We start from the raw sequence: 15,947 nt of genomic DNA, 5'->3' as shown, positions 1-15,947 counted from the left end.
ATTCATTATTAACCTTTCGGTTATTTTATAGTAATGTTGACAACGAGCAGAATAAAATTAAAATACACTCCCTCCTACTCTCGAAAAACTTCCGACAAATATTAATACATTTTTTATTGTCAATATTTGAGAACAAACTTTTTCGAAATGAAACAAGATTGTTCGAGAAAATACGCGACGGTACAAAAGTTTTACCAAACACCACAGTAGCATTATCTCAATCATCGCTCGGTATTTTTCATATTAATGTTAGCAAGTCTAAAACAATTTTAAATAGCTTTAAAATACTAATATGAACAGAATAATTTTTTAAATCTTTATTTGTAATTTTAGTAAAATAATGTATTTCCAATGTGTAATTGAATACATACTAACAGTTATTAAGCGTTCACACTCATATAACAGGCTCACATTATCCTAGAATGTAATATACAAAATATTTGGTTAATATGCAGTCAAAATAGGTACATGTTCATTTCAATTGGATGGAATAATATTCTAGTTGGCGTACATTCTTCGTAAGTCAATAATTAGCAAATTACAAATATACTTAGCACTCGGGGACCGATCTGATCTTATACACGCGGAGAATATCATAAATTGCGGAGTACCTAAGATAAATAAATATTGTGAAACAAGAGATTCTACGTAAAACGAGTTTAACCTCGTAGCTTTGCCACACAACGCAATATATGAAGATATCCCTTCCAAATCTACTGAATAAAACATATTTTTCGACATTATTTCTAAAATTAGAGCACCTCTTTAACAAGAATCTCTCTCCGTACCCAACGGATAGTTGTGTGAAGCCAATGCAAGATTTGGCATAGAGAAAGTGACCGCATGTTGCAGAGTTAATGTATTTTGGGGGCAGAGCGATCGTTGCAGTGTTTATTCCTCTTGAGAGTAGCTCCGCGTTTTATCTGCTCCATCAAAGATCCATGGCATATTCGAGGATCCGGCTGAAATTTCAATTTATCAATTATTATTACTATCTAACTGGAGTAGGAAATATAATAAGTTGGAGGAGTTAGTTATGAGATTAATTAAATGAATTGTGATAATTTTTAAAGATCTTCTTCTGCTTCCTTGCTATGTGGTCTGATCTCCAGAGGGTTGTTCCTCGTGTGAGGTGGATTCCCAGTTGTCTTCCACGAGATTGAGTCTTGCGAGGCTGATTTTTAAGTGCAATATAAGGGAATCTGATTATGTCTATTCTTTAGACATGACCGTAGCAGTCCCTCCTTAGCTGTCTACTCCAATTTACGGAGTTCTCAGTCTCATTTATCTCTCTTATTCCTAACGCGATCTCTTATAGTTTTTCCCGTTATCGTCCTCAGTTTCAACGCTTGTTTAGTTCTAACTGTGTCTACCCTTGCTTAAATGCCAAATGGGTCCAACAACGGTCAACAACGGTCTTACGCACCCTTTATAAGTATCTAAGATCATCCTAATTTATTAATTCAGTGTGAATTTTAACCAATTTCTATACAGTCAATAATAAGTAGATTGTCTGGAGCACGATGGATTGAATGCAACCCCAAAAATGTAAATATTTTGACTAATTACAATAATAATATTGAGCGCTCACTTGTGCTTTCGTGTTGATGATGTGGCGGATATTCCCGGCCCGACTAGGAGAGCCCTCGGCCTGACGCTGACGCAAAGTGGCACTCAACTTGTCAAGGAAGGCAGGCTGGACAGCGGCATTCACTCCTGCAACAGATACAATGCTACAAATACACCAGAATCTTTTTTTATGTGGTTTTGAAATAACACGGTACAAAAATGATTTTTTTTTTATTAAAAACATTTCTGTCTGTGTCCAGGCGGATAAGCCATACAGTTTTGTGTGTGAAATAGAACCAGAACTCTGGACGAGCGCTTTCGACTCGATAGCTGCTCACAGGTAAAAGTACCGAATAAGGAAATCGAGTGGAGATGGGTCCGCCTCGTTATGTAGTGGTTGACGCTGTGACACATACGTTTCTAAGCAAGTATATCGTTGCTGAGTTTACCTCACTAGCAACACTGATAGCTGTTTTGACAATACAATACCCTCTATGAAGCTACATCTGATGAACGACGTATTACTTTCTAAGTCATCCTCAAAGATTTAAAACAATTCTATTCAAAATATTCATAATTTTATCACAAGGATCATTGTTGTATATGAATGGTAGAATTCGACATGCACTTTTGAAGAACCTCTTCTATGCTGAATTATTCCATTCATCTATTATCTATTTTTGTAACCTTTATTATGATAAGCTGTTAGAAAACCCATTTGCAAATACTTTTTAAAAGAAATTTGAAATTGGACATGCGAACTTGTCTGAACAAAATAAATTCTTAATTATATTCAATTCTGATACTTCATAACTTAAATTCTGTATTGTAAATTTCTAGAACTATTTTTCTGCATAGAATACCTTTTTGGTGCGACGAGGTCTTGTGAGGTGACTGGCCGTACATGGACAAGGAATCCTGCGAGCCTCTTCCCTGGGGATCCCCCCCTCCCACACTGCGTCGAGAGTTGCGCGGAGACAGCTGCGGCGCCAGGCGTGCACTGATAGCCGCAATCAGCCCACCACTGCCGCCATCTTAAAAACACACTCGCATTATAACACACCATAGATTATGGAATAAACAAAAACATTATTATACTGAGATTACTGTGCCTCCAGTATCTACACAGGTACAATACAAGCCAAAATAATATAATGTAGTCAAAATTTATGTATTTATTTCACTGTTTACAGTGAACAATGTACAGAGGTTATTGTTTCTCACAACTAGCTAGGAATTTCCTGTGTTTAGGCGGGACATTTTTTGTTACATGGGTTTCGTTGAATGATGCTAAAACAATCAAAGTCAATACTAAGAATACAGTATAATAACAAAATTGAAACATAAATTACTAAGAATAATAAAAATGGAAACAAAAGTATAAATTACAAAACATAAATTAAAACATAATTAATAAAATTAAAACAGAAAATGTCAAAGAAACAATTAACAGGGTATTAAAAATTCTACTTTTAATCCACCTGCTCACCACTTCTTATAAATTAAATTACACACATTCACAGTTTATAAATACTACAATGTAAACTAATTAATACCAAAGCTCTTTATCCTAAAAACGACCTTGAGTCGTGGACCATTAGAATGGTATTTCAGAAGAAATAGTTAGTGCAATGCAGATTCAAAAATTAATTTGATAAACATAACAAGTTTTTTATTCCCCGAATTAATTAAATTATCGGTTTCAAGCCACTATGGTGGGTACTACTGTACACCCAATATAATTTAGTTACATATATTTTATACTCACAATCACTGCCTCTCCTATCGGCGCTCTGGGATCGATTATTAGAAATAGTCTTCCTGATGGCCAAGGGGCTCATATTTCCTTCCTGACTCCTGTTCCCCCCAAAGCCCAGGTTATTAAACCCGGCAATTATCTGACTCGGCTGCGCGTATATAGAATTTCCACTAGGAGTCGAAGCCCCAAATGTATTTTTCTTATCGTAGTTCTGGTTGGAATTATTAATCTGCTTACCGAAGGTTGTTTGGCCGTAGATGGGAGTACTAGGAGTTTGGTTCCCCGACGGAGTTCTTTGCCCGAACGAAGACATCGAAGACTCTGAATAATTCGACGTGTTGGGACTCGAGCTGTACATGACCGTGGCGCTGTAACTGCTAGAAATCAGCCTGTTCCCGTGATCGTATATATCGGAGTTGTTCGATTCTTTTCCGTAGAGGCCGGAATTGGCGCTAAGATTTGTGAAACTGCTGTTTCTGGATCCGTGCAAAGTGCTAGATTGCTCGACGTATGTGAATATCTTGTGTCCAGCAGGTCCGTAAATTGGGTTAACGTTGCTGTTATTCTGCAGAGCTGTGAAGGTAGACTTCGACTGTTGGAAGGAACTTAGACCCGGTTGTGGAGTGGTATTATTACTGTTGGACACTTGAGGTTGTCCCTGGAGATTAGAATTCCTTCTTAATAGACTGGGACTGGCTGGAGTGTGTTTTAATTCGGTGAGAGCTTTAACTGTCTCGGCAACGTTGATACCTTTTCCTAGAAAAAATTGAACAAGTTATGAGTATATACTCAAATAAATCATGGCAACATATGTAGTTTACTAATGCATAGATACATTCTATACAGAATATAATTAAAATTTTGTAAAAATTTCCCAAAACTAAACTACATGGTAGATAATTTTTTGAAGTTCCTGTTTATCACTTTTAAAGTAATAAAGGTCTATGAAATACTGTCCAGTAAAAAAAATTTTTTTGATAATTATTAGTAGCATAAAAAATAATTTTAAATTCCCGCAAAACGGTCATTCCATTGGCCACGCCCCTAATACATCACGATTCATGATTATTTGTTCATGGTCATTGAAATTTATCCAGAACAATATCACAAATCTTGACATCACAACAACCAAGGTCAAACACGTAAAATTTTTCTGGCAACGTCTTTTTTACATTTATGTATGAAAACATTTCTCCACAATATCCATATTGATTTTGAAAATACAATTAATTAATCTAAATCCATTTCATATATTTTTATCAGTATTTGTAGAATGTGATATTTCACTATTCTTCAAAATTTCTACATATTACAAGGATATATATATATATTTTTTTAAATCATGGACACTCCGTGAAAGAATTTGACAGACTTAACCTCGAAAATCTCTTCGACATATCATTAAACGGTTACGTGCCATTTAGCGCGTTAACACGCTCTCGGTTTCCGTACTAGGATATTTGTAAATGTCTAGACTTCCATATTCCCTTCTTAAAAATGTTTTTCCGCTCGGTTGCAACAAATTTAGCTCTAAATAACTCCCTAGGGAGGAAATCCAGCCTGTCTGTAAACATTTGGACACACTTTGGTATTGCTTTTATTAATCTTTTGTGTCTATATGTTTTTAAAAGAATTAATTGTTTTATCTTTTCTAAAAATTGCCTAAAATTTTGAAGCCTGCTCGGAACTGCCATAGTAAAACCCAGCGGCACAGAAAAAGTAAAATATCTCATCTGGCAAGACAGGGGCCTGCGCTTTTGGTGATAATTTCCTCGAGTATTCTTACCCGCTTCAGTTTGGTGAGCGTCAGAAGGGTTGAGCAGAAAGGCGGGGGGAGGGGGTAGATTGTCATCACTTTCACTCGCGAGTTGTTGGCTGCTGCCGTATTCTACACAAAGCCAAACAATTTTTTATACACATTATTAATTATTCAAAGGATTAACTTTGTAATCAAACATATTATTAAACGTAATAAATAATTATATAGTTATTAAATTCACATAAACACTCTGAAGGCTTTTACAAGTAGGGTACATGGAGAAAAAGATACAGAGTAAAGTAATGAAAATTAACATTTGGTATATTCAAACACATATTATAAATATGTACATCATTATCGTAAGAACATTTTTTTTTTTAAGACATATTAATAAAAAAAAGGTCCCAAGTATTGCACTACGTTCTATATTTTTCAACAATCTCTTGCAAGAAAAGTACATTCATCATCATCATTCCCTTTCCGCACCTAATTTTTTTTTTTAATTTAAAAAAAAATATTTATTGAAATCTACAGTCATATTTACAATAATACAGTTATAATATAATAGATACTTAATACTAGACTAAAAATTATTTCAAACTTATAATTAACAATATACGTAATGTGTCGTAAAGTTATATTATACAAGAATAGAGTTTGGAAAACCATAAATGAAATGTTTGTACATATTTACCTTTGTAAATTAAAAAAAAAAACAAAAAAATAATATTGCATTTACTCATCACTTGTCCTGATTTCTATTTTGGTGCATAGGACACTGCATCGGTATACCAATTGCAGCGTATCTTGATCATTTTTGTTACATGAAGTTAAAATGACCAGTCTTAGGCTTCCAGTGCCAGTCCAGAAACTAAGAAATATTCTAGTGTAAAAATGCCTGTGTCTAATCTTTTATGCCAACCATGTCAGGAATCAAACCCGAGACCTCTTGCATGGTAGGCAAATGCACTGACCACTACACCACGAGGCCGACTGTCCATTGTCCATTTCTGACTAAGTCCATTAAGCGATATGAAACGGCTGTTTATGATTGTATAATTTTACTCAGTACAGTTTCGCAAGAGATTGTTGAAAAATATAGAACTTAGTGATATTAAGTCAGTTTACCATAAAATTAATAAGTTTTACCTGACAACCGACGATATATGGAAGTTTAGGCATTGGCGAGGGCTAGTGATCTATAATTATTATTATTACTATTTTCATTCTTTTAATATTTTAAGCAAACAGCTTAAAGCTGATATAATAAGTTAGTTGTTGGAATACTTTGACCTTTCCAAAACAAATCTAGTCTATTTTTTAAGTTATTGAGGATAAACGTTGAGACCAGCTCTTCAGTGTTTCGGATTCATTTTCTTTTATTCAAGTGTCAAGCCATTCCTTCTTTTGATTCCGGTGGTCCTTGTTTTGAATCCCAATGTACCTACTCCTCCCTGACGGCGAGTCAAGAAAGCAACGCGTGACAACACAACGAAAACCGTACCGCGAGTGTGACAGTGATTTTGAATCAGCAACATACAAGAAAACGTGCAAACCAGTGCAAACGATAATGATGTCTTTCTGGACCAGTGCCAAAGGGAGGAAATCGTAAGTCCTTACTCTTTTCATTAATTCCAGGATTGACACTCAAAACCATAACGTCAATTAGTTTACCTAAAATCAAACGTTCCCTGTTTTCTTCGAACACGCGTATCGCGAGAGGGCAGGCCTTGTTTACAGTCCCGAGGTCGAAGGTATCGAGCATCCAACAGGCAGCTTATTCCAACCATCAACAATGTCATTGGGTGGTTCAAGTGTAATGACCATCAGTCATAAGCCCAAGATATCCGTACTTCTTTCTCAAACAAGTTTAATCTCAATAAATAAAAAAATAAAATTACCATTGATAGCGTGTTGCATGTGATGAGGTCTGGTGATACTGCTGGACCTTCTGACGGGGGGAGGCGGCTTGCTACAGGGGCCCCCTAGGGGGGTGCCCGGGCCGCCCCCGGAACCCCGACGCCCGCCCCCCAAGGCGAGGCGCAGGCTGGACGGGGGACACGTGGCTGGAATGTCAACTTACAGTTATTGCTCTGTACCTGAAATGTCAGCTTATAGTATTTGCGAGTTTATTTAGGATTTGCAATTGTGTCGGTAAATGTTTTATTACTGCATATGTGTTTATTTGTATATGATAATTGTGGGTGTAAAGTAGATTAAAAATAATAAAATTGTTTATTTTATATGTAGTTGCGTGTGTACTAATTTATTTATTAGTTGCCAGTGTATTATATCTATATATTATATAATTTCATTTATAGTTGCAAGTGGGTTGGTTTATTTTATAATTGAAAGTGTAGGAGATAAACTATATGAGGTTTGATAAAAAAATACACAGATTTAATTTAATTTCAAATTTTGATATCTTTATAATTCATTTGTCAATTTTTAGCCATTTTGGAAGCGTGGTTGGTTTTAGACAGACAAACTAGTAAGACACTGTGACGGTGTGATTGGCAAATTTTCAAGATTATTCCAGAGCGAAAAATGACAAAACAAAGGATTTGTGTTCAGTTTTATGTTAAAAATAAAATTAAAATTAGTGCAGTGCAAAATCAAACAAATTGTGATTGCCAATCACCGAATCACTATCAGAGAAGAGGCAGAGGAAGTTGGCATCTCATACGAGTCATATAAACCGATCGTCACCGACATTTTGGATTTGTCTCGAGTGGCTGCCAAATTCGTGCCTGTGCTTTTTTGCAACTTTTGACCCAGCCCACATTGATGACCTAGTCACTGTATTCACTGGACTTGGCCCCTGCGACTTTTTCCTGTTCCCAAAGATGAAGAGGACTACGAAAACACGATGTTTCGCAACCATAGAGGAGATAAACTCCGAATCTCTGACAGAATCTCTGAAAGACCATATCATAAAATGAATTTCAGAAATGTTCGGAGGATTGGAAAAAACGCTGGCATAAGTATATTATATACGATGAAGATTACTTCGAAGGGAACAATATTGATATTGAGGAATAAATAAAATTAAAAAAATTTATACATAAATTCTGTGTATATTTTTAACAAATTTTCTGCAGAAAAAATCGATAAATAACTATGTTTATAAGGTTTATAATCCTGCAAAATAAACAATGCAATATTTAAAACAATGGGTGATAGTTATTTATCAATATTGTTCTTGCTACTTTTGGTACAATATAAGTCAAAATTCAATGTTAATAGAAAAAACTCAATTAATACATCATATGATATTTGCTAAAAACAAAGTTCAAAATAATCTACAACACACGTAAACAAATAAACATGCACAAATACATAATAAAGCGTGGCAAGCAACATACAGAAGACAGAAAACAGTAAGATGGTTACCTAAGGTTATTGCTGAAGTCCAAAAATGTTGTATAATTTGGAAAATAAACACATTCAAAATAAAAATTTGTAAAAGATATCTGATATCATCAAAATTGGATGTTATTCATAAATTTCAATCGGGCATTGATTTATTTATTCACAAAATACACAAGTGATCATGATTCTTTTTAAAACTTTAAATCGGGATTATTGTTTCAAATCGAAATTTTTTATCAAATGTTAGTGATGAAAAACAATTTAAAGTAAAATAAAATGTTATGAATTGAATTATTATATAGATATAGTAGAAAACAAACACTCGTCACACATCTTAACCTCCGTTCTGTAGAATCCTAGGTTTATTCATAACAGTTTGATGTGGCCAAATTTTCTTTACGTTTCTCGTATTTCTAATTGGCGGGGACACACACTGCGATGCGAGTATTGGGTACCCTATATAGAGAAGAATACCTTGAGTTCGTGAATTAGTCAATGTTGAAGATCTCAATGTCGAAAGCACGATTAAATAATAGGTTATTAATTATGTTTTTCCTATTCAATTAAACAAGATGCTAAAAATGTATCCTCACCTAATATCACAGCAATAATGCAAAGTGAATATATCAATACTTGTATCTGAATATTTAGGAAAAACCTAATATCATTGATCAAAGACTCATTTCTCAGATATGGCGTCCTGCAATTTTTTTCTCTAGGGACAAATCTAATTATTGCTCATGGAAAAACATTACAACTCAGTTGAAACCATAAAATAAAATAAGCTAAATAGCAACTGGCCAAAACAAGATTTTCAGCAGAAACCAAAAACGAGACTGAATTTGAAAGAAGATTTCTGTTCTAGTTTTGGCCAAAACCGAAACTTTTTGAAATAATTTAAAAGCCCCTCCAAAACGCCCAAACTTAGACATTTTTATTGTTAAATCTTACAAGTTCATTTAAATAAGTGTTCAATAAAATACACGTTGAAATTAAAGGCATACATTTAATGAGTATATTTGTTTATTTTTGGCAATTTTTGGTTTGTTGTTAAGTTATGTAACAGTTCTTCAATGTACGTGGTGGGAACTTTAGCTTATTAACTAATAAGATGCACTCAAGTACAGCCGAACGTAATCCGATTGCAGGTTTCAGCTGAGCCGAAGTTTTGGCCAATTTGGCCAAAACTTGTTTTGTTGGCTGAAACTGTCCGAAACGGAAACTTTAGTCGGTCATGAAATCTAAATAAGAAATAAGCATTTAATATTTTTTTAGACTGGATTGTTTCCTAGAAAATTAATTGTGACTGAGTAAATAATTTCTGATACTTTTTGAGGTAAGTAGTACATTCAGTACGCAAATTACCCTTCAAAAAAGGTGTTTTCTCATCTCGTTAAGAACGAAATGTTGATTCTGTGTACACAAGCCCCCTAATTGCTTGCTTTTAGGAAAAAACAACAAATCTGCAGACTGTGGAATAACAAATCACATTATCCAACTATCCAAATATTACATTATTTTATTTTTACATGTAAAACTTTTTCTGTAAAGATTCCTTGTAAAGACATGTAGAGATTCCTTCCTAGCGATTGGGATTTGATCATGACAGTGGATTTTAGGGTATTTTGAGGGAAGAAAGCATGATGTTAATACTGCACCTGTCATTGAGAGCGGGCGGCGTTTGGGGACGCTCGGTTTGGTCTTGTTGATCGTTGCGAATACCGACGGCACGCTGGCCTCTTCCACACTCCTCACGGCGTCCTGGAGGCTGCCGAGGGACACGCTCAGCGAGGAGGCCAACTCTTCCTGGCCTCCCCAGTCGGTGACCGAGTGGTGAGAACTCTCGGAAATCTGTATCCCCACCACAGTGAAATCTGTACGCCGCAAAGCCAAAATTTCATGCAAGCAGCCACACAGAACAACACAGTACAGGGAGAAATGCTTAATCAATATGCACAAGCAGAGAAAGGAATTTTAGTGAGTTTTCGATTGGTACACTTTACATAAACAGAAGATAACAAAGTTTTATTTTCATAATAAATTAATAATTTAGAAGATGTTCAAATCAAAGGAAGGTGTGAAGATTTTAAGGTATTTCTTTTTTATTTCATCATCATACCCTTGTCCGCGCCAGTTGGTGCATAGGGCAATGCATTTATTACCCAAATGTGGCACATATTGATCATCCGTTATGTGAAGGTAAGTTGATCAGCACTACGCTTCAGGTGCTAGTCCAGGAATATGAAATATTGCAGTGTAGAACCACCTTTTTAATCAATATTTCATGTCGACCATCCCAATAGCTCATTATCACAAATAACTATCGACGTGCTAATAAGCGACTTAATAACAATTTCTCACTATGATTGTTTATCGTATTCGCGATCACAATAGAACATCCGTGAATAACTAGTATTAAATGTAAAAATATTTACGTTTCGCGACGTATAATCCTGCTGCGTAATCACATATGTATTTTAATTTCACCGGTGTAAATATGGAAAATATTCCAAAACTGCTATTTTTATTTATTATTTATCATGCTGTTTATTGAATTTAGCCGGCAGTTGGCAGCCAAATATCAAGAAAATCAGTCACCATAGTAATAGTAATAAATTTATTTTTCACTTTTTTTTATTAGATACTTCTTACTATTTTGCAAATGCAATATATTGTATTATTTTTTATAGTAAACGCCGATTTCTCGCCAATGAATTGTATTTATTTACGGGGAAAACAAAAAACAAACCGACACGAGCGTTGACTTAGAGATTATACAGACGTTGACTTATAACTGCGATAACTTAAGCATGTTCATTATTGTTCATTGTGATCGCTCAAATGCTTAGCATGTTTTTAAGCACGTTGATAATTATTTGTGATTGAGCTACAAGAATCGAACCCAGGACCTCAAGCATGGTAGACAAACCCAACATTTATAAATTTGGGTTGAAAAAATTTGATACCCATTCTCTTGATTCAAACAACCTTTTTCCTGCACAATAAGTTTTTCTGGGTTATTATGCCGTGTGTCGTTCATAATAACCCAGAAAAACTTATTGTGCATCTTAACGGCCGTGAAAATCTAAGAAGTTTAACCTTTTTCCTATTTAAAAAAAATCATATTTATCAAAAATCTAAAACTAATCTCATCTATTTTTTTCACTAAAATTCCTTTTTGAGAACATTTTTTTCTCACATAGCGTTTGTGATACTACAATACCGCGTAACTATCAATTTAATTTTTTGGCAGGGGATCTTAAAAAGCATTCTGTTAATATGTTCCTTACGATTTTAATCAACCAAAAGTACCGCTGGGCTATCAGAAAAAACTATCATTATTTAGAGTAAAAATACCATTATTAAAAACTAACGGCCTTAGTCCTTATAAACAAATTTATAAAAGTAAAACATTTTAGTAAAAAAAACAGGTTACGTGATATTGCAGTATCGCCAACTATATGCAAAATACCCAGACATTACTTAGCATTGTTACAATTCAATTGATCTGTATTTTTCTTTTAAATACTCTTAAAAATATGTCTTCAATAACTACTGAGATAGAAAATGAGAATCAAGTTGTGGTAGAGCAGGGAGTGAATCTCGGACCTCTGATCCAAAGTCCACAACTCTACCACGGGATCACAACACAATTAACTCGATATTTAAAAATAGCTTAAATTCATTTTTAAAAATTTAAATACGATAGTAATTTTTACTACAAATGACACTCATGACACATAATACTATTTTGATATTTAAAATGCAATTCTCAAAGTGAAGTCTGGGTGTAAATATTTCACAAAAATATTATAAACATGCAAGAAAAAACCATTAGAAAAATCTATAAATATTCTAATGAATGAAAAAACACTAATTTAACAGAGAAAATAAACAGCAAAACATCAACATCAAAGAATGCAATTACATTTAAAGTTAAATATTTGTATCTTTAAAAAAATATTTGTAGGCAACGTTAATTTTCAATCTACAGTAGAACTTTATTTACCCAAACGTCAGACATCCAGATTGTCAAATATTCGGATTGGTATCAGGAAATAAATCCTCGAAATAAGGATCTCGCTGCTCGTAAACGAGATTATTTGTCGAAGCAATTAACTTTGCTGGACATCTTTAAGTAAGTTTTTAATGTGAATCCAATTCCCTGTTTTATTTAAAAAGCAATAAAAGAGTGATCATAGAGTAAATTATTCATTTTCTTTTGAAAAATTGCCTTAATTTAATGGTTTATCCAACCATACAGATTTCTGCATAAAAAATTATAAACTAATAAAAATAAAATAAGTTTAGCGTTAAACAAAGGAAAACAACAATATATTTGAGATTTGCGGATGACCAATGGCAAACTCTGTAGTATACACGGTGATTGATTCATTGTTCACTTCATGTTATCGAGTAAAAGCAGTTATTTCATACCAATTGGTTAATTTTTAGATCACTTCCCGTTCATAGTAAAATGAGCAATACGGACCATGTTCAAAACAATATTTTCTGAGATATAGCCCGTATCTTTAACCATTTGCGCATTAAAAGGTTAACGAGTAATTCCTTTGGAAGTATATTTTTACTGCGAACGTTTTTAAAACCAAGATATACTCAGTTCGATAAAAAAATACATGCAATTTGTGCATGTTTAAAAAAAAAACTTATATGTTCCTCAATATTATTAATACCATCCCCTTCAAAATGTGACAAAGTCATGAACAAGCCGCGAGGCGTGATTGGGTGGCTGTTATTTTCACACCAAAAACATCGTATCTGTCAACATTTTCAATACAAATTCTGTTCATGAATTAAAATGTATTCTCACTCGTTATTTTTTAGAAAAGTAATGGATTTATTTTTAAATATATTATTAAATTTAACTTTTTTTCCTGGAACACGTGATTTTTTATTTCTTTATTTAACATAATTTTAAATTGTACATTGGTGGATTTATTGCCAAATGGCAACTTCTTCCTACCAACTGATGATGATGATTTCACAAAATAAAGGTATTCTTTAGTCAATTTAAGTTTTTTTGTTTTTTTTGTTTTATTGCTCTAAAAAACTTATAATTTTTAAAGTACTTATGTTTTATTAATTTTTTTATTATCTAGTTATTCTCAACTTTACTGTGTTATATTTATATTTAGAACATAAGATTTTCTCATGGTTATTGTTATCTTTTATTTAGAGATATTATGTTTCTTTTTTGGTTTTTGCATTATATGTTCACTAAATTGTTTAGTTTTAATTATTATATTATTTCATATTATGTACTACATGATTATTGTGCACTGCTGTGATATTTCTGGAAATCATTTATTTTGTAAAAGGTTCTTTGAACCGTTGTATAAATAATTAATTAAAAACCAACTCCAAAGCGTCCAAAAATCACAGATCAACCATAAACATGTGTACCAATCTAGGGACAAAGATTGGCTTAATTAAATTATTCCTTGTATTTTTTTTTATCGAACCTCGTATTTAATTATGTTATTTTTACAACAAATAAAATCTCAAGATAAATTACAAAACCGGGTTAATTATTTTTATTAACACATTAAAAAAGACTAAGTTCTAAACATCATGAATCTAGGTGGGAGTGACTGAGAAACTACCGCGAAATTACTGTGAATATAAAAATCAAATTGTTAAAGAATTTGCATTATGTTTTCAAAGAGAAATCTGAAATTCTCACCAATAACTCGAGTCAAACCCTTCATAAATTTTGTTGTCTACAAATATTTGGTTAGAATCACACATTAGTTACTATATCTGAATACTCTGGGCATTCCAATACAAACAATACAACTACAGAAGAAACAAGGACAATGTGATATGAAACAACACAAGAGGAACATACCGTCGCTGTAGTTGGGGTGCTGGGAAGCGTCTTCTAGCTGACAAGCACCTTGGCTGCCGTATCCACTGGAAGATTCTAGAGAACTCTCGCTTGTACTGCTTTCACATGCCTAAATAAAAAATCATATATGTTATATGTTATTTTATCATTACAAAATGAGAAAAAAAACTTTTTATGGAACACAAGAACAAAGTGGTACATAAATATACCACCAGGGCCCCGATTACCATTCCCATTGGAAGTTAACATTTATCTTAAATTTTATCTACAAAGTAAAATTAAGATTTCTGTATGAAAAGCAGAATATGCAAACAATTTTTTCTTCTAAACCTAAACATGTTCAATTATAGGTTACCGACGAAGATACTTTAAATGTTCATGCAAATATACTCATTTTCGTACACAAATATCGGTTTTTCTTTATAGACAGTCGAAGATAACTCTGTTAACTTCCCATTGTAATCGGGGCCCTGAATAGGGAAATATCATGTTTTTTTAAACATTTTTAAAGTAATAAAGGTCTTTGAAATACTGTCCAGTAAGAAAAATATTTTTTTTGCTACTTATTAGCAGCATAAAAAATATTTTTAAATTTGTAATTTTGAATTCCCGCAAAAACGGTCTTTCATTGGCCACGCCATCGTCCAAACATATTTTTTATTTCTTCCATGCTAATTATTAAAATATTTTTTGTTATCATTGTTAACATAAATTTATGGGGAAGCTTGTTGAACAATTTAGAGAAATAATAATTGCACCTTCGACCAAATATTGTGTTAAAGGGAGAAACATTGTAAATGATAATATTTTTGTGTCTCAATTGTATTAATACCTTTTCATGTGCATTTTGCTGAGGGACTGCATCTGCTCCGGTGCTCGGGTGGGCTCTACTTGCCGCCATACTCGCCAACTCAAACATATTCACATATGTTGCTTGTGGTGTATCTGTAATTATAATCATTAAAAAAATAAATAAGATGAGGTCGAGATGAATCCCCTGCCGTACACCTTTATTTCAAGTCACTGCAATTTGCAACAGCAATATGGAAAATAGTTCCAAGTGCTTATACCTACTGCACAGCAGTAAGTTGAAAGGAAAATATGGATGGCAGAAATACAAAAGATCTAAGCACTTGGTAATATAAAAAAAAAACAGTTTGTTGATGGTGCTTTAAATGTAATCTGTTTTAAATGCAGTACGTATGATATTATCACATCACTCTAATAATATAGGTATTTACAGGACCTATGACCTGTCATTTAAGTAGCCAATTTACACATGAACATGGAAATCAAGTTGAGGTGGTGAAGTTTGAACCTCGGCCTATTATCCGTTAGTCCACGACACTAGCCACGGGACCACAGCCCAATTCTGATCTATTGATTTTTGTGAAATCAAAGAGCTGAAATCTTTACTGACGCGGGTGAGATTCATCTGACTGGATTATTTCACCTACATACTAGGCAACGCCTGAAAATATTTTTTAATTTTTATACTTCTTCCTGGACCAATATTTTGAGTTTATTCAAATGTTTGCAGATAAAAACCAGATTGCACACCCTATATATAGTGATAGCGAAAATAATATGTAACTAAGTAACGATGAAATAACAAGGAA

General features: G+C 33.5%; 1 protein-coding gene across 5 annotated transcripts in view; it reads right to left on the bottom strand.

The window, feature by feature from the left end:
- Positions 1 to 302: 302 nt before the first annotated feature.
- LOC148281986 (protein MTSS 1-like) overlaps positions 303 to 15,947 on the bottom strand; it is a 258,306-nt gene continuing 242,661 nt past the window's right edge. For 2 of the 5 annotated variants that reach the window (XM_088225798.1, XM_088225799.1), the window contains 10 exons: positions 15,161 to 15,273; positions 14,329 to 14,437; positions 10,118 to 10,333; positions 8,799 to 8,915; positions 6,989 to 7,153; positions 5,115 to 5,216; positions 3,338 to 4,084; positions 2,433 to 2,603; positions 1,592 to 1,716; positions 303 to 962 (listed from right to left, as the gene is read on the bottom strand). In XM_088225798.1, the coding sequence (XP_088081924.1) occupies positions 855 to 962; positions 1,592 to 1,716; positions 2,433 to 2,603; positions 3,338 to 4,084; positions 5,115 to 5,216; positions 6,989 to 7,153; positions 8,799 to 8,915; positions 10,118 to 10,333; positions 14,329 to 14,437; positions 15,161 to 15,273 (1,973 nt within the window). In that variant the 3' untranslated portion in view covers positions 303 to 854. Of the gene's footprint in view, positions 963 to 1,591; positions 1,717 to 2,432; positions 2,604 to 3,337; positions 4,085 to 5,114; positions 5,217 to 6,988; positions 7,187 to 8,798; positions 8,916 to 10,117; positions 10,334 to 14,328; positions 14,438 to 15,160; positions 15,274 to 15,947 lie in introns of those variants that run through there. The other 3 variants (XM_088225800.1, XM_088225801.1, XM_088225802.1) reach the window with 3 other exon arrangements.

This window comes from Micrasema longulum, unplaced genomic scaffold (genome assembly GCF_059751315.1).
Source record: "Micrasema longulum isolate JH-2025_06_02 unplaced genomic scaffold, ASM5975131v1 h1tg000387l, whole genome shotgun sequence".
NCBI classification, from domain to species: Eukaryota; Metazoa; Arthropoda; class Insecta; order Trichoptera; family Brachycentridae; genus Micrasema; species Micrasema longulum.
The sequence above is the reverse complement of the archived record's forward strand: the minus strand, read 5'-3'. Positions and strand labels throughout refer to the sequence as shown.